Here is a 21,992-nt window from a genome sequence, read left to right on the forward strand (position 1 = left end):
CCCCTTTCTTCCTTCTATTTTCCCCAGTAAATGGCACTACCTTATCCAAAACTTGTGTTTTCTGGGAAATTGCCAACCCTATCTTCAGCAGTTTTGTTTTTTTCTGCTTCAGTGCATGTTTCTTAAAGCCATGAATTGGGCAAAATAAAGAGCCTAGGTTACCTGCTTTCCAACTGGCAAAATAGTGAGAAGGGGCTCCTTTTGGCCACCAAAACGACTCTCCCACCACTCTGCCACCTTCCTTTTTGGGACATCTCCTTCCCTCACTCCCTTCCACTGCTTTCCTGGAGATAGTCAAAGAGACAGATTAAAAGCATGTGACACATATCCCAAATTCCCAGTCATAATGTAGCCTGTTTCAGGGAAATCTCTGGCAAAAATTGTGCTGTTGGTAGAACACCACCCAAACAGCTGTACCAGGGATGGTGGAACCTCTGTGAACAAAAGTTGTTGGACCCTTGTGCTTTCTTTATCCGGCCCTTCGTACAATGCGCTAAGCTTGAAGATGGACATCGTCAATGAACACCAGTTAATTGTGACAGCGAAATGTGGGAACATTAAGAAAATGGAGTTTTCGTTCCTAGTTTCTGAGATTTTAAACCCTGATTTAATTAAGATTAAAATATTAATTATTTTAATATTTAATTAAGACTAAAAATAGAAATTCCCATTTGTTAAAGATGCCTCTATTCAGATGCAATGATTAGCTGGAGTTAGTTGAAGACTTCCCTTTTCAATCTTGGCACCTTATGCAATGGAAGGGGAAGAAGAGGAGGCCAGCCCTGCAGTTAGCCAGGACTATACCTATCAAGAAGAGGTTTTCATTTGTCTGTGATGTCTAAATTGAGACACCGTTAGCTGGTGGAGCTTGCATAATTAGAAATGGTTATGTTAGGAATGTAAGCATCTCTGATTTGGACTTGAAAAACACTGCAAATGCAGTTTGTTTTGGAGACAACTGTCCTAGTTAGTATCTGCATTTTTAAAAAAATGTAAACTGCATGTACTGCTTTTCATGATATTTGTATTTGCCAAATTTGCTTTTGTTCCATAAGGTGCTGAAACAACATTTCCTGCAAGGATGTTTGCAAAAGCGACAAAGAATTTTGTGAGAGAGGTTGACTGTGGAGGAGACTTGCTCCCTGCGTCACAACTCAATGACTTAGATAAATTTCAGCTCCTGAGCTTGGTGACCAAGAAGAAGAAAACCTGGTGCTGGCAGAAGCCAAAGTACCACCTCTTGTCAGTCACACTGAATGATGTGCTCGCTGAAGGCAATCCCATAAAACCAGGTAAAGCAACAGCTGCAGGTGTTAAGGCAAAGTGAAGTTATGGCTAACAAGTGTTGCATATCTGAAATCTGGCAGATGTGTCTGCCTCTCTTTTATTTTTTAGAACTTTGAAATATTCCGGACCTTCTGGAAAGCAAGCTGTTGACATTTTATTGTATTTTAACTTATTGTCTTGATTTTGTTTTCATTTTCAAAAGTATATGCAATATAATCCAAAGTCATTTCTCCAGTGCAGGCAGAGGAAGGTGATTCTGAATGAGGCTGTTGTCTTGAACGATTTCATTTTATGGGTTTGATGTTGTGAAGCATTTACTTGGAATGACTGTTAAGCGTTCTTGCATTTCAAATCCTGGTAGAGTGCTCCATCCTTGAATATACTGTGGAATATAGTAGGCGCTTCCCTTTGACTCTTGAGTATCTTAAAAACATCTTCTTAGGCCAGAATCAAAGAGGACAGAGCATCATTTATCATAGATGCAACTGAAGGCTGAGAACCTCCTAAAAGCTTCTCTCAAAGGCCAGAGAACTCTACCAAGCGCAGCTGCATGTAATGTGAGGGGGAAATTGGCAAACACCCCCCTCATGCATGAGCAGAAATATGTGGTAAAGGCGGAGCTTTTTGGTTTCAAATTCTATTCTTCAGGCCCAGGAATGGGACTTTCTCCTGGATACCTATTTATCCTTCACAGTTTTATCTCACTCTTCCTACAAATTTCTCAGGACAGTGCATAGAACAAACTTCTTCTCTTTCTGTTTTTAATTGTACAACATCCTTGTGAGATAAACTGGCTGACTTAGTGACTCACTAAGATTAACATCATGACTCAGAAGCACTATGAACCTAGATCCCCCAGAGGTTAGCTGTAGGGGGAAATTGCTGAATTACTTTGCTTATTTCATTTACTAGAAGAACAGGGGTTGGCTTTGAAACGGGGGCATTTCAGAGTCAGGATTTGCAGGTTTGTACCAAGCGTGCCCAGCAGCCGCATCCACTCTTCCTTGACCAATATCTAGTTCCACAGAGAGGATGTTTTGCTGTCCCCTTCTGTTGCCATTATGGCACTTAGATGTTTAGATTGTAACAAAAAGATGACATGACTTTGTTTTCTTCTGTGTAGGGGGAGATGGCTATACATGAGCAGAGAGGAGACAGCTATCAGCTTCCTAAAGCGGCCCAGGGAAACTCAAAGTATATGAGATTACAGATATCCATTCCTCTTCACAAGCTAAATTACAGCTGTACCCAGTTCAAGGTCAGGGCTGTGGGGAGAGGAGTCTTAATCCTTCCTCCTTTGCATGGTTTTAACTAATCAAAACCACCACCCCGAACTGCTGTGAGCTCTTTGAAGGAAGAAAGGACACCCGTGTTTTTAATTTTAAAGGGTGACTAACAGCATGTGGAGGAGGCTGGCTTTGATTAGCAAAACCATGTGAGGTGTAAGCAAACAAGACTCTCAACCCTCTGCTGTAACCTGGAGAACTGCACACCCAGAGGAGCTGCTTTTACTGCCGAAATAAGACACACACACACAGGGCACAGGCCCTTCCCATATTGTTTTGGGGCTTCATTGGCACCATGAGCCAGGTTCTTCTGTACCTCCGTTCTCTGGATCACAACAGCTTACAAATGCATGGGCAGGACAGCTCAAATGGAGTAGAGTGCTCAGTAAACTTTTCCATTCGAATGTGTCCAGTCATTCCTCATTTTACTTTGTTTAGAAAGCTGTTCCCTCTTCTGTTTTAGAATGAATGTCCTGAAGTCCAGATGACCGTTCTGATTTTTGTTTCTGTTTATTTATTTTTCTTCCAAGTTGTTGTGGAATCTGACTTTGTGAAATATGAAGGGAAGTTTGAAGACTACGTCAGTGGAAGCATTGAAACATCTGTTGGGAAGATCAGTCTTGGAGCAGGTGGAAAAGGCATCGTGTCTAGCCATTCATCTTTTGGGAACTTAAAAAAACAAGAAGCTGATATGCAGAATCTTATGAAGGCTATCCAGGGAAGGTCAGTCTGGACGTTAGCGTTGATGTCTTTGTGAAGGTTTGTGAAAGAAATGCACAATCAGCTGGAGAAATTTGGGATATGATATGCAGTTGTATAGAAAAGAACTGGGACCCTTGTGTATGTAGGACCGCCTCTCCCTATACACCACCCAGAGAGCTTTACGCTTTTCCACAGACAACTGTCTGGTGGTCCCTGTCCCAAAACTTCTCCGGCTGTCCTCAACAAGGGCCAGAGCTTTCTCAGTGGTGGCCCTTAACTGGTGGAACTGTCTGTCTGAGACCAGAGCACTGAAAGACTCAGCCCAGTTTCGAAGGGCTTGCAAGACAGAAATGTTCCTCCAGGCTTATTGAGACAGCGATGATAATCATAAAGTACTGGCCGAACATAACACCTCCCCTTGCCCCTTTCCTGCTGGTCTCCTTATCAAATACACTACTACTGTTGCCACTCAGGTATGATCACAGTGCTGTCCCCTGCATTTTACTGACTGCCTTATTTGTAGCTTTTAGTATGGGGACGGTTGTATTATGCTGTCTGGATGCCATCTTTGTACTGTTTTTATCGTATTGTAATCATAATTATATATTATATTTTATATTTAGATCTTACTAATTGACATGTGATTGTGTAATACCATACGATCTTGTAAACTGCCCTGAGCCCTGCCTTGATGGGGGAGGGCGGTATAGAAATCAAATCAATCAATCAATCACAGATCCAATGAAGGCTGAGGATGTTCACCCATTGAAATGACTTCTGGAACTCAGTGCCTTCTGAAATACAGTGCGTACTTAAAAATTTGCAGTAGCTGGATTATAGTTCAGTTTTAAGAACCTAAGAAGAGTCCTGCCAGATCATATCAATCTAGGCCAGCATCTTGTTCCATACTGTGGTTAACCAGTTGCCCTGGATGGCCAGCAAACCGGACATAGACACCACCTATTGTTTTCTTTAGCACTAGATTTCTGAGTTTCCCTCTACTCACTGTGGTTAGTAGCCATTGATGGACCTATCCACCATTAACCTATCTAAGCCCTTTTAAAGCTATCTCTGCTTGTTACCATCATTACCTCCACTGGCAGCGGATTCCACAGCTTAACTACTCATTGAGTAAAGAAGTACTAACCTTAGTTCGCCACACTCTTGCAAATTGGAGTTTTTCTCCTCACAAACTGGGGTACTAAACCACAGTTTAATCCCAATTTGGAATCCTGGTTTGCAGGGAGGAGGCAATTTGCCAAGTCATCTTGCCTTCGGCATCACAGCAAGTTGGAGCTTGACTGAAGGCTTCTCTGACCAAGAAGTGCTCAGTCCCAATCTGGGTCGGAGGGAGGGAGCCTGCAGGCACAGCAGGCAGGCTGGTTGGGACATCTGAACACAGCCTGTGAAAATTAATGCAGCATACTGCAGCTACCCTCATGAGTGGCTGAGGGATTTTTTCCCCACTGCATGATAATTTTTTAAAGCAAGGGAGCATTCATCAGTTAAGTGAATGCTCTAAAGTGAGCCATGTTTTCATTTTCTAGCAATACACTCTCACAAATAGTAATTTATTTCTGTTCAGCTTGTCACACACTTTTTACAAGCATCTATCAAAAATGACTGCGGTTCCAATCCTGTTTCCCTCCCTCTGGACAAGTGTGCTGTTCTGCAGTATGTCCCTGCAGTGACACAAGATGCAACTGACCAGCTGTGGGAGGGAAATTGTGTGAATCTTTCCCAAGCGTATTGTTCTTCTTTAGGCTTTCCCTCCTCCCCCCCCCCCTTTAAGGAAGATACAGACTTAAGTATAGCCACAGCCTGGGAAGCTGTTTCGAACTAAGCTACGAAGCTTTATAGCAGGAATTGTGCTTTTGGCATGTCTGAAATTAATCCACTGGAAAGCTGTATTTTGAATTGGATTAATAGGAGGAGGAATATGGGACTCTGCTTGGTGGAATGTGACAGAGGATTAGACCAGGGCATTCTGGTCTAGTTAATTCCCTTCAGAGGAAATAAAGCGGCGCAAGATTTGGCATTATAGAATCGCAGCCACTGTTTTTGGATAGAGGAAATTGGGCTGGTTTTGCTTGCTCCAGTACCCTGGACAGAGGCCAGGAAATGAGATTTGGAATTCAAACTCAGCTACAGTTTAAGTGTTACAAAGCCTGCCATGGGGATGTTAGCATCTACACTGGACCTTTCGTGGTGATTGAAATGCTCCCCTCCCTTTTATGTATACCTGCGCCAACCTGCAGCAACATAACCCTATAAGTGGGAAAGCCTTACTGCTGGGGGTAGACTTGCTCTGGGTGCTGGCCCATGCAGCAGCAGCCGTCAGGGTCTTGTTATGTGTGTGGTTGCCTGATTGCGGAGTTCAGACCTGGTTCTCCATTTAACAGTGGAAGGCAGAAGGGCACAAGATTCTTTCCCCTCACATCATAGTGGAATTAGATCATGATGGGCAGCCGTATTAGTCTGTCACTAGCAGTAGAAAAAAGTAGGAGTCCAGTAGCACCTTAAAGACCTAACAAAATTTCTGGCAGGGTATGAAGTTTCATAGTGGAATAAACACCATATTTGTCTGGTCCTCTTTTTAGTCTTGCCTATTAATTGGATGTATGATGCATTTTCTAGGCATCACAGTGGGTAATTTGATAAAAAAGTTTACTATAGTTTGCACAATTGATGGACAGGGTGCCATTAACAAGTGGTTTGATAAGAGTGAACCCTTCTGTCTGGAGATTTAATAATGAGGACTGTGGTCTTACTTTGCATTATTTTGAAGTGTTAGGGCATGTCACCCTTATTTTACTAATCAGTGGGCCATGTACACCAGTTTCCATGCTTTACTGACTCATCAAAGTCTACCCAAAGCCATATACTGTTCTGGTAAAATAATTTGCTTTTAGACATTTCCCACGTCCACATCAAGGATACCCCTTTACAAGAGGGTGAGCTTTGTGCATGATTTAAATTGTCACTTGTTTCTTGAAGAGGATGTACATTTGGGAGGGGAGATTTGGGAGGGGAGATGTGAGTATGAAGTATGTAGAAGATATGGAAGATCTGATGGTTATCTGAATTCAGGGGTATAGATCTCATGCAGATGTATTGTGACTAGCTGGTGATAATATCTGCTTGGAATAAGAAGTCTGTTGTGCAAATCCTACATCTCAATTCTTTTGACACCAATCCAAGTAAGGATTGGTGACAGAAGAACTAAAACACCCTTCATAATGATTCTGCAAATAGCTTAGTAAAACTATATGTTCTTGGTAGTGATTTGTATATGTCAGATGCTCACTCTCTTCTTACAGGTCATTAAATCTACACAATACATTGCTGCAACAAATGCTTGAAAGAAAGCATGAAGTTCTTTGTATACTGACCAAAAGAATAGTAACTACTCAGAAATGTTTAATATCCGAACACATTCAGACAGAGGAAAAAGTGGCCAGTATGGTGGGGATACGTACAAAAGTTATAAAGGTAAGATCAAGGTGCAGGATATAAATCTAATAAAATAAATCATAAAAGCCATACTGTTGGGTTGAATCCATTGGCTCATTCCCACTGTGTTTTTCTCCATCTAAGGATGTCTAAGCAGAAGAGAGTCATTGGATTCAACCCATAGATTTCTAAGTATATGCCAATTTTAATATACTCCATTAAGATTGAACAGTGTTTCTTGCTTGCTGCAATTCCTTCTAGCTTTCCTGATGCCAATGGTAGACTGCAAACACTGAGACCATCTGCTGTGCAAACTGTACTGAAACTAGTAGAAGCTGCAAAATTATATTCCCTCGACATTGCACAGTCTTTGAGCATGTAAAGAAGAAGTTCTTGATGGATTGTGCCCCAAGCCTACATACAAAATTTTCTGTTGCTTCACAAAAATGCTAGATCTGGGCAATTTGAGCCATATACTTTTAAAAAACATGATTTTGCCACAGAATTTCCCTTTGCTGGTTGGTGTGGTAGAGTAAGCAGCTCTCACTGCCCTGTGAATATATGTGTTGTCTTTTTTTGAGTGAGGGCTGTTTTGTCATATTACTTTCTGTAATTCCATTCTTTAAAAAAGTCATGTATTTTGTGCATTGCAAATAGCTACAAATTTGAGATTTGTATTCCTCAAGCTGTCTTTGAAGTGCTTCGCCAAACTTGTATCTTGGATGCAGGCTAAGCTAAATGATTTTGGGGGGATCAGACTAGAGGGCCATTGAGTGTAGCGCAGTTGCTCCAGATGACTTTGTAAGTACAACATTAAGGTGGCAGCTGTGACCAGTTTCTTCTCTCATAGAATCATAGAGTTGGAAGGGACCACCAGGGCCATCAAGTCCAACCCCCTGCACAATGCAGGAAATTCACAACTACCTCGCCCCTCCACACCCCTAGTGACCAGAAGATGGCCAAGATGCCCTCCCTCTCATCATCTGCCTAAGGTCACAGAATCAGCATTGCTGACAGATGGCCATTTAACCTCTTCTTAAAAACCTCCAGGGAAGGAGAGCTTACCACCTCCTGAGGAAGCCTGTTCCACTGAGGAACCACTCTAACTGTTAGAAAATTCTTCCTAATGTCTAGACGGAAACTCTTTTGATTTAATTTCAACCCGTTGGTTCTGGTCCGACCTTCTTGAGCAACAGAAAACAACTCGGCACCCTCCTCTATATGACAGCCCTTCAAGTACTTGAACATGGTTATCATATCCCCTCTCAGTCTTCTCTTCAGGCTAAACAATTCTCTGGCATCTGGTAATCTGAACTTTACAAACTACTTCTGTACATGAGGGGCCCATTTACAACTGTTATGGATAATGGGTTGGATCCCATGTATTAGCCAAAAACACCTTTCTCCAAATGCTGTTCCTAGGGGACCGCTCCCCCCACTCAAGAATAATCAGGGAGAATTGGAGGTCTCCTCAAGGGGGGGCATAGAATGGACAAAAATTGCTTGTTTTGTGCATACAGAAATCTAAGCAGGATCCAAGTCCAGTATCTGTGGTAGGATCTTCTATGGATATCCCGTAGTCTTTTAGAAAGCTATATAAGCTAGTAGCTAAATCTGTGGCAGTGAATTCTAAAAAATTATATTTGCATGTTGTAAGATTTTTTTTTTTTCTTAGTTCATCCTGAACCTGTTTCCCAGTTACAGAGACACTGGCCTCTGGCTGCTTCCATGGTTACATTTTAAATGTTTGAATTGAGAAAAAATACTATGAGAAGCTTCCCTCAGTCCTTGTTCTAATCTCTGGACACTTTCACTTCCTGTATCTCAGACTTGTGTAACTAACTAAGTAACAATTAAAAGTGTGCCTAAATCCATTTCTGTAGCACTGAAGAACCAAGTATTTTTTTTCTTCACCTTGACAGTCAGATTGCGGCTAAATTATTGCGGTGCTGGATAAAGCCAGTGCAAATTAATGAATGAATGCCTCTTTCCCTCAGGTATCTGTGAGTGAAAATGGGAATGTGATGAAGGATTCTAATGTGATCTTGGAGATCCCAGCTCCCACAGCTATTGCTTACGGTGTAATAGAACTGTACATAAAACGTGATGGTCAATTTGGTAGGTAATCGGCCCATTTCTCCCCCCCCTCTTCTGAGCAGCATTGCAGAGCACTGCTACATAGTGAGCTAGGCTTAGTAGAACACGATGGACAGGTCATTTAACCACATTTTATTCAAAGGTTGAGGCAAAAACGACAGCTGTGCAAGTATAAACGACTCTATTGCGGTTTTTTGGTGGCGGTGCTCACCAGTATGGAATTAGGCAACTTTTTGGTGGGGGGGGGGCTCTCCCAAGTCCTGAGGGGGAATTGGTACAAAACGGTGCAACCTTATATGTGAGTACTGAGCCAGTGTGGTGTAGGAGTTAAGAGCGGTGGTTTGGAGCGGTGGACTCTGATCTGGAGAACCGAGCTTGATCCCCCACTCCTCCACATGAGCGGCGGACACTAATCTGGTGAACCGGGTGAGTTTCCCCACTCCTACACATGAAGCCAGCTGGGTGACCTTGGGCTAGTCACAGCTCTCTTGGAGCTCTCTCAGCCCCACTGACCTCACCAGGTGTCTGTTGTGGGGAGGGGAAGGGAAGGTGATTGTAATCCGGTTTGATTCTTCCTTAAGTGGTAGAGAAAGTCGACATATAAAAACCAACTCTTCTTCTTCTACTGACACCTTTCCTCCCTTTCTTTCTTCTCTGTTTTTTTTTTTTAACAATAAAAGCTCTGCATGACTTTCTAAAGCACATCCTGGGTTGGCTGAAATTACAAGTGCATTTCAAGGAAGCTGTAAGCAACTGGTTTGTGTGTGACAAGAGAGAGCGTACCTTGATTGTGATTCAGATCTGACAGCATCGTTCCTGTGTCAGCACACATGAGTAAACAAAGGAGGCTGACTCACCCAAACAGACCCATCTGCCAGAGTCAGTCAGATTCTTTGCTAATTCACGCAGGAGCTGTATTCTGCTCATCCACCATCTGCTTCTTCACTGGAGTCTTTTCTTGTTGATGGTTAGCTTGAGCTGAGCCGAGTGTGTCATTGTACGGGATATCGGGTTGCCCAGCTCCTTTTTAATGCTAAATGATGGAGGAGGCAGTTTGGATTGTGGTAGTGGTGTAGTGGAAGGAGATCTTAACCAATGCGCCCAGTAGGGAAAAAAGAACAAGTATAATAGGGAAGTTATAGGGGAGGGGCTGTGGTTCAGTGGCAGAGCATCTGCTTGGCATGCAGAAAGTACCAGGTTCAATCCCCGTCATCTCCAGTTAAAGGGACCAGGCAGTAGGTGATGTAAAAGACCTCTGCCTGAGACCCTGGAGAGCCGCTGCCTGTCTGAGTAGACAATACTGACTTTGATGGACCAAGAGTCTGGTTCAGTATAATGCAGCTTCATATGTTCATGTGTTATACTTCTTGTATAACTTAGCATCCTTTTTTCAAACAATGGCTGACCAGATGCCCCCAGAAGGCTTACAAGCTGGACAAGGAGTCCAACCCCCCCCCCATTTTTGCCCTCCCAGCACCAGTCCTCCACAACATTGGATCGATTAGAAATCCTCCCTTTCCCTCAGTTGCTATTGGGGAAAATGGCACAGGAAGAAAAGCCGCACACACACACACACTCAGTTCTCTCACATGGTGACTTCTACCCAAATCTTCTCTTATCTCACCCCTCCTGCTTTGGGTCCCCATCAGGGAGAAAAGCAGGAGAAAAATATCAAAATAAATAAATACGATATTTCAATTGGCCCTCAGCTGCCAGATTTCTAGTAAGCACTAATTACTAGTATAATTGGCCATTGCGTTTTCTTTGGTTGTGATTCTTTTCCTTGTATATCCTTCCCAGTAGTGGGAGTTGCAGATGAGCTTGCCTGGAAGGATTTATAAGAAGGGAAGGAGCACGCCTGTTCTGGAATCCCATTTGACACAGACAAGAGCTAGCTGGGATGCATGAAAAAGCGCATGAGAGGTGCTCTTAAAATGCAAAGCTTTCAAGTTATGGATGACAGCATACGTGAAGGAGAAGATTCTTCTTGTTTTATGAATCTCTGTAAGACTTTATTGGCTGATAGTAAGGGAGGGAGACCAGTATAGTCATCTGTAGTTGCTAAGAGATCGTGCACTTCCTCTCTGCACAAATCTCTGTAAGACTTTATTGGCTGATAGTAAGGGAGGGAGACCAGTATAGTCATCTGTAGTTGCTAAGAGATCGTGCACTTCCTCTCTGCACAAACACTTTGAAAATCATTTCCCAAAAAATACGGGGGGTTAATTTTGTGGCAGCCTTTTGTGTATGGTTGAACACATATGTATAAGAGTACAGATCATATGCATATGAATCGTGATATTTTGTAGCTATTGCCTCTCCCGATTGGAGTGCCTTCTTTGAGCTCACCAGTAATAAAGCTAACATGCCTGGGTTCGTTAACCTTTGGCCTTCCCCCCTGCTCTTTATTGGATCTGCCCTGCCTTGTTTTATATTTAGTTTTATCTAATCACTCAAGCCATAAAAGATGTGGGGGTTTGCTATTCTTTTATCTGTCCTGGTTGTGATAATGTGAAGGGGAGGGGGAATGGGTGTTGCAGAGCCCGGTGACTGAGGTGTGTCACCAAGAAATCCAAATTCCTCTAGTATTCAGGTATTGTCCTCCTCCCACCCCTTCCTACTGCAACAAGTGGAATAAGCATGTCAGCATAACTATAATGCGGGTTGTCAGTGGAAGGGCACCGCTGATCTCTGGCGCTCAGCGTCTTTTGTGATACAGATGGATTTGTGTCTAAACTAACTGAACTCACACAAAAGCTTTATTGACTTGTGCGGTGATGTTTCATGGCAGTAAATCATAAGAGATTGTACTGCTTATTTTTCTTGCTTTCTTGTTTTATTCGGCTGTTTATCTTATACTTTGAGGTTAAATTTTGAGCTGAATTTTGCCTGTCACATCTTCACCTTCAAGGTGATGATGCTGTTATTATTTGCTGGTTTAAGCCCCACATCTTCTTGCATGTTGGAGGCTCTGTTTCTGAAGACGGCTTTCAAGTGATTATGGCATCTGCGTTTGCTCTCTTTCAGTTGCCTTGTTACCTCCTGCACCTTTTGCATCTGCAGGGACCTTGCAATTTCTTGGTAACTCCTGTTTACTAGCGGAGGTACTATATTTATGCCTGGCACGTGTTCTGCTTTGAGGAGAGGGGCTGTGGTTCAGTGGGAGAGCCTCTGTTTTGTATGCAGGAGGTCCCAGTTTCAATCCCCTGCATCTCCACTTAAAAGGAGCTGGTAGGGGGTAATGTTAAAGACTTTTACCCAAGACCTGGAGAGCCACTGCCAATCTGAAAAAGCAACACTGACTGTGGAAGACCAATGGTATGTTTCAGTACAGGGCAGTTTCATTTGTTCATACATTCTTGTGTGCTTTCTGGGGATTTTATCCTGCAACCCACCTTGAATCTCAGTGGAAAAGGCAGACTATAAACAAAACAAATAAGAATTAAATAAATCCCTATCTTGAATGTTAGTAGTACAGGGCACTCAGCGGGAGCCGGTCTTTGTGACCCTTGTAAGTTAAGTTCATTTGACCTAACTTTGGGAGGCATTTGCCTAGCAACCGGTCTTGAAATTTACCAGGGTAGGGAGGACTGCGCCTTCTTGCCAGTTCAAACTAGGAAACTGTAGTCATGCAAATGGGGACAGTGAGGTGAATAAACTGCCGGTTGCCATGTCACAAAGGCATTGAATCTTACCTACTTAGCCCTTCACGCTGTGGCTTTCATCACTCAAGTTTCTAGTACAAGGGGCTTTCCCCCAGGTGTCACATATTGTATAAATGCAGCATCTTAACCTTTCCATCCATCTTGATTTTCTCTACAGCTACCTCTTCTGCCTGAGCTGGTTCAGGAGACCACAGCCATTCTGACAGATTTCCAGACTTGGAACATTATTAGATAAGATTGCCCTGGGAACAGGAGTGAAAGTGTTGGCAGCACTAATACATTTGCCTTTCAGTGTTTACACGCTGCTTTATTAGCCTGAATTGGAGCACAAGAAGCACCCTGGCAGAGTCTCATTACTCTTGAGGGGAAAACTTGAATTTGTATTACTCTTTTTCTCTTGCAGTGTAACTTTCCTCAGTCTCTGAGGTTTTTTTTTAAATTTGCTAACAGTTCCACAAACAATTGCTTTCTTCATTCTTATTCTGTTGTAGCACAGAGGAGTAATTGAGGGCTTTTCAGACTTCCTTTCTTGCAGTGCTCCTTTCCTGTTGGTCTTTGTGCTTCCCCTTAGAATCAATTCATTGAGATATGAATGTGAAAAGGTTATATTTAAATTCTGAACATGGGTCGTGAACATTGTGCTTTTACCCTTAAACAGTCTATTTTTCTCTTTTCTCTCTGTGTGGATTTCATTACAATTTTGGAAAAGTGTTTTGGACAATGTATAAGGCAGGGTTCAGGTTTTCTGTTGGTGCATTCTTTAATGTCTTTCCCCACTCTCTCATAGCCCGAGCACAGGGTTGTGGAAGTTATCAGTGCTTCTTTGTTTTCTTAAAGCACACTGTCTAATGTTTCTTTTCTTCAGTGAAATGACAATGTGATTGTAAAATTGTGTAAAATAGAGACTGAATTAAACTAGAAAGATGTTGGGAGGTCCATGAACAGATCTTTTGCATGTGATGTTCGTAAATAGTTGTGGGGCAGAGATGTTTTGAATTGAGGCAGTGGCATGTGGGTTCTTAATTAGGTGGAAATCATGCTCTGCTATTAAAAGAGGATCAGTTGAAAGATAGAGTCTTGAGCCATTTACTTGTCTCATAAGCCATGTGTTGTGAGATTTGGAATTTATCACATGATAAGGAAAAATTGTTTCATGGGAGTCTTCAGAAGGGAAAAAAGTTGATTTTATTTATTTATTTACTGTATTTATAGTCCCCTGACCTGTATGGCCCAGGCTTGCCTGATTTTGTCAAATCTCAGATGCTAAGCAGGGTGAGTCCTGGCTACTACTTGGATGGGAGACCACCAAGGAATACCAGGGTTGTTATGATAAATCACCTCTGTTCGTCTCTTCCCTTGAAAGCCCCATAAGGGCTTGCCAGAAGTTGGCTGCGACTTGACGGCACTTTACACACACCTTTCTCACTGAGATTCAGAGTGGATTACACAGTATAAATTGATAACAGTCCATATGATACTTGGGTTCATTTCTCATTTGAATCTTCACACACAACTTCCAGTAAAATAGTAAAAGCCTGTGATCTGCCTCTTGAAAAGGGTGGGCCATAAATGTAATTTTAATTAAATGTAATTTTAATTAAATGTAATTTTAATTAAATGTAATTTTAATTACATTTATGCTTAGGGCTGTTTAGCTTGGAAAGAAGGCGGCTAAGGGGAGACATGATAGAGGTCTATAAAATTATGCATGGTTTGGTGAGAGTGGACAGGGAGAGGTTTTTCTCCCTCTCCCATAATACTAGAACACGGGGTCATCTGCTAAAGCTGGAGAGCGAGAGATTCAAAACAGATAAAAGGAAATATTTTTTCACACAACGCATAGTTAAATTGTGGAACTCCCTGCCCCAGGATGTGGTGATGGCTGCCAGCTTGGAGGGCTTTAAGAGGGGAGTGGACATATTCATGGAGGAGAGGGGTATTCATGGTTATTACTTAGAATGGATACTGGTCATGCTGCATACCTATTCTCTCTAGTATCAGAGGAGCATGCCTAATATTTTGGGTGCGGTGGAACACAGGCAGGATGGTGCTGCTGCACTCGTCTTGTTTGTGGCTTCCTAAAGGCACCTGGTTGGCCACTGTGTGAACAGACTGCTGGACTTGATGGGCCTTGGTCTGATCCAGCAGGGCCTTTCTTATGTTCTTATGTTCTTAATTAGCGAATTAATATTTAAACAATATGTAGTCCATCTTTTCAACCAAAAAAGGCTCTCCACATTGCTTTATGAATATGTTTGCAAGGTACATGATTTGACAAACTTTTGGAAGCTAAGCAGATGCAGGTTTGGTCTGAACCTGGAAGGGGGACCTTCCTGGTGGAATACAGATGCAGTAGATTGATAATTGAGTTGAATGGTTTTATAATGTGTTGTCAGCTTCACGGTACATTGTATGGATCCAGACTTTGCTTTCCACTGGTGGAAGGGCAGTTTTTCAAGTGGAGAAGGAGGGGCTAACCTGCCTATTTCCCCCTCTCACTGCAGACCCCCACAGTACACCGTCTGTAATTCCTGGGCATTCCCTGACCTCTGAAGGCAGCCTTGCAGAGGGTGCACTTTGGACCGCAGCAAAGGAAAGGTCCATTCTTCTTCTTGATTTGTGCTTGCACAACATTTGACCCAAGCCAATAGTGGCTAACAAGCAATCTAAATAATAAATAATGAAACTAGTTAAAAAAATGTTTAGATACTAACTCATTTTATTTTTCTCTCTTAAGTTCCAGTGTATACAGTAAGGTGTTTGTTTGGGCGGGTTAAAATGCAATCCAAAGGCAAATGTAATCCAAAAATCCTTGCCATCCTGAATGACTGAATTCAAAACTATTTTACACTGACAGAATTCTGCCTGCTGAATGAACAACAAGGTGGTTTTGAAAGAGAAAGTGCAGACGTCCCATCTCATCCTCACTCTGTAATCTTCAGAGATGTTATGTTCCTCCATCAGCTGGATGCTGTGGACCACGGGAAGGTCTCTGGGCCAGAAAGCCCGATCCCCAGTGAGGCTTCATTAAGTATTTTGAAGAAAGGTATGTTTATAATGCTATAAGAAATGCAGAATGTTTTATTCACAACAATATTGGATAATTAGCCTGCTCCTCTCTTTCTCTGTGTCTTCAGTATCCCTCAGAACAGGGGAAATTGTTATGTCAGAACAAACGAGAGCTGATTTTGTTAGATGTGCCGAAAATCACTCATTGATGAGAACAGGGCAATGGCCCGTGGGATAACTTTCTGCAAAATTGTGGGGATGGTTCTGGCTTTATCTGCTAGTACATAAAAATAGTCACCCTCAGAAGCCTTCTTTAGCACTAAAGCTATAAGAATGACGAGATATTTGGGGTTTTTTCCCCCTAAGCCAAAACCCTAAAACCGATTAAATGGGTTGGTTTGTGTACCATCCCCATTTCCTCCATAGCCTTCCAAGTATGTTTAGAGAGTTTGTATTGATTTTTACTCCCAAATAGGTGTTTTTGAGTGGGGGAACGTCATTACAACCCTTCCTTCCTTATCCATTCCCTCCACACATATACACACACCTCGGTTTCTGGAGGGTTTTTTTGTTTTTTTTGCCTGTGCCAGACTGCTCAGTGTTTTGCCAACAGACAGCTGCTTTCGCGTGGCCTGGAGATGCTTCCTGATAAGTTTGTAAAAACATCTGAAGGTACCTGCTTTCCATCAGCCATAGTTTCTGGTAGATATAGGGGTATTCTTCGGAACAAAAGACTATGTGGCTGTCAGTTGAAAGAACCAGAATCAGTAGAACATATTCTCCTATATTGCCCCTTGTACTATAAACAACGTCTTGAACTAATTAACCCTCACCTTATGTCCTTAAAAGATTTAGCATACGATGGTACCAAATATTTATTAGCGGATAGGATTCCTGCTGTTTCCGAACAGGTGGCAGAGTTTCTGGCGATTGTTATTAAAAATAAAAATAAGAGGGTAAGGGAATAAATAAACAATAAAACCAACGGAGGCAATACAGACACTGGGAAATAATACATAAAAGGATATTGGTATTAGCTGTGCTGTGCGATAGGTCCTGGTTCTCATTTGTCGTTTGGGAGAATGTATTATTACAGCATTTAAAACTGAAGAGTTTTAAATTGATGGTTAAGTTTTGGCTATATTGTTGTATGTGTGACTATTTTGAGCTAGTATGGAGTTTTATGTATTCTTGTTACTATTATTACTATTATCATGTCAATAAAGGTGACTGAAACTAGAACCTGCTGTCCAAAATGCGATGCCTCTGGAATGTGCACCTTTTATTCTGTAGAGAAGGTACATGCCGTGAATGTAATTATGAACCATTTCCCGTTTTTAGCTTATCCTTGCCAAACTGCTCCAAATTAATAATGTTTTAGGAGGCATGGATGGAATAGCAATTCTTGAGCATTTGTTACCCAGCATGGCAACAGTTTCTTAATTAAATTCCTCAGTGGAGGCTTACTTAGCATCTTGACCTACGGAATCTTATTTTGCTCAGCAAGCACCATCTTATTCTGAGAAACCTTAGAGAGGCATATATGTGGCAGCTGTGGACAAGGGTCACATTGAGAGGACAGGTGGAAAGTTGGTGAGACCCGTGTGCTGATGGAACAAATGGCTGGCCGTACCTTGGGTAATCAAGGTTTAGATGGGTACAGCCAGGATGGAAAAATGGGGTTTGAGAGTGGGGCGGAAACAGAACTTCGTTGACCTTCATTTCCTGGTCAAGTTTTTTGTCTGTTTGTTTGCTTGCTTCTTTCAGCTGCTGATCTGTACTTGCATCAGTGTGCCCTTTATATGGTCTATGAAGTTGGCCTTTTGTTTCTAATTGGTCTACAGCAATGGCCAATGCGGCCATTTTCCAATATCTGGGATTTTTTTTTTTAAAAAAGCAATTTATTTGCAGCACAGCAATGGCTGAAAGGAATAAATACATCCCTTTGTATGGCTAAAAGAGCAGTGTGTTTGTTAAAAGCTCCATGTGATTGTATTTTCCTAGCTCACCCGCTGTGCACATCAATCTTAAAGGCTTGTGGCTCTGCCTTTTTATTGCATTAGCCCATTCAAGCAATGTACTAACCTATTTGCAGTGGAGCCACATTTGGATGGCGTGTGTTCCATTTAACCCCAAGGTGTCCTGTTCGTTCTTATAAATGAACAGAGCATGAACTCATCTGGATCCTTTGTGGCTTATATTGTTCAACAATCTATCTGGGCAAAGGTCATGGTTCATCCCAACAACCTTTCATATTGCCTATCACTCAGGTTTTGGCATTCACTGCCCTAGTATTCACCTTCATGCCTTTTCTGTACATTCCTGTATTTATTGATACATGACACAGGCTGGATCGAAAATGCGCCCATGCTCTCCAATGCACTTTCTGCAATGTGCTGAAAAAGGAGCTAGGTTTAACATCCATTAACAGAAATGACTGCATGGAACTGGGCATTTTACTGAAATGGTGCAAATCTAGCATCTAAATATTCTTCCATTAATGAGAGGTAGGATGAAGTGCGATTCTAGCACTTGTGCCAAAGCCATTCTCCATTAGAGTTCTGTCTCCTTAACGTGGTACAGGATTTTCCTGCAAAAAAACAGCCAAAGGAACGCAGCGTCAAACCCTGGCATGGTATAAGAACGGCACTTGGATTTACTTTCCAGTAAAGATTGTGCTCTGACTTAAAACTATCTTTAGTCGTGCTCTAAATTAAAATGCTTTGTGAATGTATAACCTTGAATCATTACACTTGATAGATTTACATGCTGCTTTCTGTTAAGCGGGGATTGCTTAGTATGTCCTTTTGTCTTTGTCAGATGTCTCACAATTAAAGAACCATTTCCAGCCCTTCACAAAGCTTCCAGAAGGAGAACAGTGTGCTCTATACCAAGTGATTCGGGAACTTCTACTTCATGAAGAAACAGTGACTCAGTTGGAGGATGTGGTAATCCCTTTTGCTTCCTAAACAGAAAAACATTTTCTAAGCACACTCGGTTCTTTTTATTCTCAGCTGGCTTTTTAGAAAGAAGCAATGCCAACTGTGATATTTCCAAAGACCCCCCATGTTTTTCTACTTTAATATTTAGCACCCCAGGAACATTGTGTCTGTTTCTCTTGTTTACAGCTGGACAACATACACTCAGAAGACATGCCAGAAAGCTTCGTGATGAAGGAGTTAAAGCTGCCGGAGCAAAAAAGCATGGAAGAGTTCTTACAGCTTGTGGGAATCGGTTTACGGGATAAACAGTTGATATTGAGGGACCGGCATCAAAATCAGGAGCTCCTTTTAGCTGCTCACATCCTCCTCAGTGCTGTGGCAGGTATAGGAAGGAGAGAGGAATTAGCTGCTTTCTAATGAGGATCTGCCTCTGTGTACAGCTTTGTTTTGCTTTGGGGAATTGATTGCAACAAATGGACGGAAGCTGTTTGTTTTTCTTTTCCTGTGATGCTTGGGGTTGGGTAGACTGAGTATTATGTGAATCTGACGAACAGTGCAATCCTAGGGAGAGTTACTCCAGTCTAAGCCCTTTCATTTCAGTGGGTTACTCCAGTCTAAGCTCATTCATTTAAATGACTGGAGTAACTCTGCACAGGATTGCATTGTGAGGCTTCTAGGCAAGCCCTAGCTATTGCATCTCTTGCACACTAGAGTGGGCCTTGTGCTGGAAATCACTGAACTCCCAACTTCCATTGAATGCTGACTTTTTCAGATAAGGTTTACAGAGTGATGGCAAGGTGGCAACACACCTAACTGCTTCACTAGTGCCAGCAAAACAATAAATTAAAAAAATGCACACAGTAAGATTCAAGGTTTTGTAAAAATTGTACTGTTCTAACTACCAGTACTAGGGTGCCAGTGCCACCCAAATATTATATAACAAAAATTAGGATATTCAGCTGTCAAGAGATAATGGGCAGAAGCCTTAAGGACATGCCCCCTCCTTGGTTAAGTTAGTTCCAAATCATTCATTAATGGCCTTTGGAAACTCAGACCTTTTCGGTTCATAAAACCAACATATTTTGTTGTGCATAAGGGAACATCTTCTCCACTGCCATCTTCTTGGCTAAGAAAACCTTCTTTGCTACCCTGATCCACAGCAGCATCAAAGAATCCTCAACACTTCCTCTCCTTCTTTGGAGACCCACTAAGGACTGCCCCTGCTCACCTCTCTCTTCATTTTCCTCCTTCAGTGATGAAATTGAAGCTATATATCTATCCTCTCGCCTCTCCCATTCTTTCCCTTCTCTTGCACCTTTCCCCTCCTCCTTCCTTCCAGGGTCACTTGACAAGTTAGCTGTGCCACCGTTTCCATCTAATCCCTCCAGCTATACCTTGATCTTATCTCCTCTGCTGTTATCCCTTCTATTGCATATATCTGGCTTCCTCCGTAGGCATTTTGCCATTTGTCCCATTCTCAAAAAAAATTTCGCCCAAGGCAGATTAAGACATGATGAAGCCCTAAGTTTGTCAAGTTTTAGAGGCTCCATAGCATTATCAAAAATGGTAGTTTTGTAATTTGTAGCATTTTTTTTTAATTTTAGAGGCCCCTCATAATCTGAGACTCTAAACTGTAATTTACCATGTGCATAAATCCTGCCTTTGTTGTCCCACTTCCCTTCTGTCAGTTGCTTCCAAAGCTGTGAGACATACTTCTTCCACAATCTTGATTTTCTCCCCTCACATCTTTGTCCAGATTTCTCCCATCTGAGTTGCACTGAAATCGCTTACAAGTCATCAGATTATCTTCCAAAAGTCTCTGATCTGGCCGTCTCTTTGACTCCTGTTGCCTTTGAAAACATTTGAGCCGCTCCCTCTGCACGTCTCAGGTTTCTGTGACAATCATCAGCTGGTTCTCTTCCTGTCTTTATTATTGCTCATTTAACCAATTTCAGAGATATATTCTGCTTTCTCTCTTTTTTGGGGGGTCTCCCTTGGAGCAGGGAACGTGCGTTTTGTCCTTGGCTACCTGCTCTGCATGCTTTCTCTTTTTACATACTACTCTGGGTGATCTCCTCAAATCCCATGGCTTAACAGAGGTGGGTGGTCAGGCTTGTTTGATCATGCTGAACTTCAAGATTTCTGTTCCTTTCTGTCCTCCAGAGAAATTCACAAACACTGAATCTTCTTCTGTAGAAGTGAATGGCAGAAAGCACCTTCTTGCCTCTATTTGGAAGTATCAATCAGATGGCATGTTCCTGCCCTTTCCTTAAACGTGTGTGTGTGTTTTGCCGTCAAGTCACAACTAACTTATGGTGACCCCATAGGGTTTTTAAGGCAAGGGACATTCAGAGGTTGGTTTGCCATGGCCTGCCTCCACAGGAGCCTCCAGTGCATAGGGAGGGAGGACACCATTCAAGTCACACCAATAGTGCTGCTGAAACTAGGAATTTTGGTTGCTCGTATACAGATGAATGGCAGAGAGTTTAAATAGTGTTGCAGAGAAGTAGAACATTATGAAGGTGGAAACCAGTTGCAGAGAAACCAAGGAGAGAATACACAATACTTGAATGATTTGCTAATCTCATGGTTGAGGGAGAGATTTCCAAGGAAGAGAACATTGCCTGGTAGTCTTTTTTTTTTTTTTTTAAGTGCCTTAGGACTAGTCAAGTCTATTCTGTGCAAGGGCCTTTCTTGGACCTGTTCCTTTTTTCCATCCCAAGTGTTTGCTTCATTAAGCTTTCATAACGTGCTTCTGTGTCAGCAAATTTGCTATTTTGTACTTCTGAAAGCTTGTTTTGCATCTGATTTTCCTTTCCGCAGAGCTGTCAGATTATGCACTCATCCTGCTGTGGGCCTGCTGTGACCTCCAGGTTGTCCCTGCCTTGTGTTGCTTGGTAAGTTTTGAGGTGTGAGAGGTGTGGACTGGTGGCCAAGCTCTGCAGGCTGCCACTGCCGGCCTTCAGCACGATTTGGCCAGAATGCTCTGAACCAAAGAGAGAATTTTGCAAGCTCGAATGAAGCAAAACCCCTTTGCACGGTCAAGTGTCCTCTTGAATTTGAACAGCATGCCTAATCATGATCTTGGGACAGAGCGGAGGTTGTTTGAAAAAGAGCTGCGTTTCTGTGGCAGTGACCTTTTCTTTCCATCTCTCTGAACAGCCCGAGATGACCTCCCCGGATGGTACATTGACACTTTCAGGCCCAGCGCTGGCTCCGCTCACCGACACAGGAAGATTTCACCTAGTGCAAAGGCTGTTTGCTTCATCAAACATTAACCTTGAAATGACAGAGTCGTCCATCAGAGCTGTAACCATGAAGAAACCCCAGTTTTTACCAATAGTTCTTTACATAGCATTGTACGGACTCTGTGCATTAGGCTGGAAAACAGAACAGGGGTGAAGTAGCAGCTTGCTTAGTAACTACTATTTTATACCACTTGATTTACAAGAGTCAAACTGGGCTGGTTTGCAGTAGTGAAACTGGAGCTGAAGCAAGACTGGGTCATACGACTCTTCTGAGAGCTGAAACCTATGTCCAAATGAATAAAT

The 21,992-nt window shown here is 42.4% G+C and overlaps 1 protein-coding gene across 1 annotated transcript; it reads left to right on the forward strand.

Moving 5' to 3' along the window:
• The first annotated feature begins 1,060 nt into the window (after positions 1 to 1,060).
• On the forward strand, positions 1,061 to 21,853 carry GSDME (gasdermin E). Its single transcript, XM_056857595.1, has 9 exons — positions 1,061 to 1,292; positions 3,104 to 3,296; positions 6,596 to 6,767; positions 8,726 to 8,846; positions 15,348 to 15,536; positions 18,320 to 18,447; positions 18,628 to 18,823; positions 21,265 to 21,338; positions 21,604 to 21,853. The coding sequence occupies exons 1-9, from the start codon at positions 1,082 to 1,084 to the stop codon at positions 21,841 to 21,843; spliced, it is 1,524 nt and encodes a 507-aa protein (XP_056713573.1). The 5' UTR covers positions 1,061 to 1,081; the 3' UTR covers positions 21,844 to 21,853.
• The last annotated feature ends 139 nt before the right edge of the window (positions 21,854 to 21,992 follow it).

Source organism: Euleptes europaea, chromosome 11 (assembly GCF_029931775.1).
Source record: "Euleptes europaea isolate rEulEur1 chromosome 11, rEulEur1.hap1, whole genome shotgun sequence".
Classification (NCBI taxonomy): Eukaryota; Metazoa; Chordata; class Lepidosauria; order Squamata; family Sphaerodactylidae; genus Euleptes; species Euleptes europaea.

Excerpts from the sequence above, each read along its gene's own strand:
- GSDME (XM_056857595.1), top strand. The coding sequence starts at position 1,082 with ATGTTTGCAAAAGCGACAAAGAATTTTGTGAGAGAGGTTGACTGTGGA. Across the intron at positions 18,448-18,627 it reads TGACTCAGTTGGAGGATGTG|CTGGACAACATACACTCAGA; the intron begins GTAATCCCTTTT and ends TCTTGTTTACAG. Across the intron at positions 21,339-21,603 it reads TCCCTGCCTTGTGTTGCTTG|CCCGAGATGACCTCCCCGGA; the intron begins GTAAGTTTTGAG and ends CTCTCTGAACAG.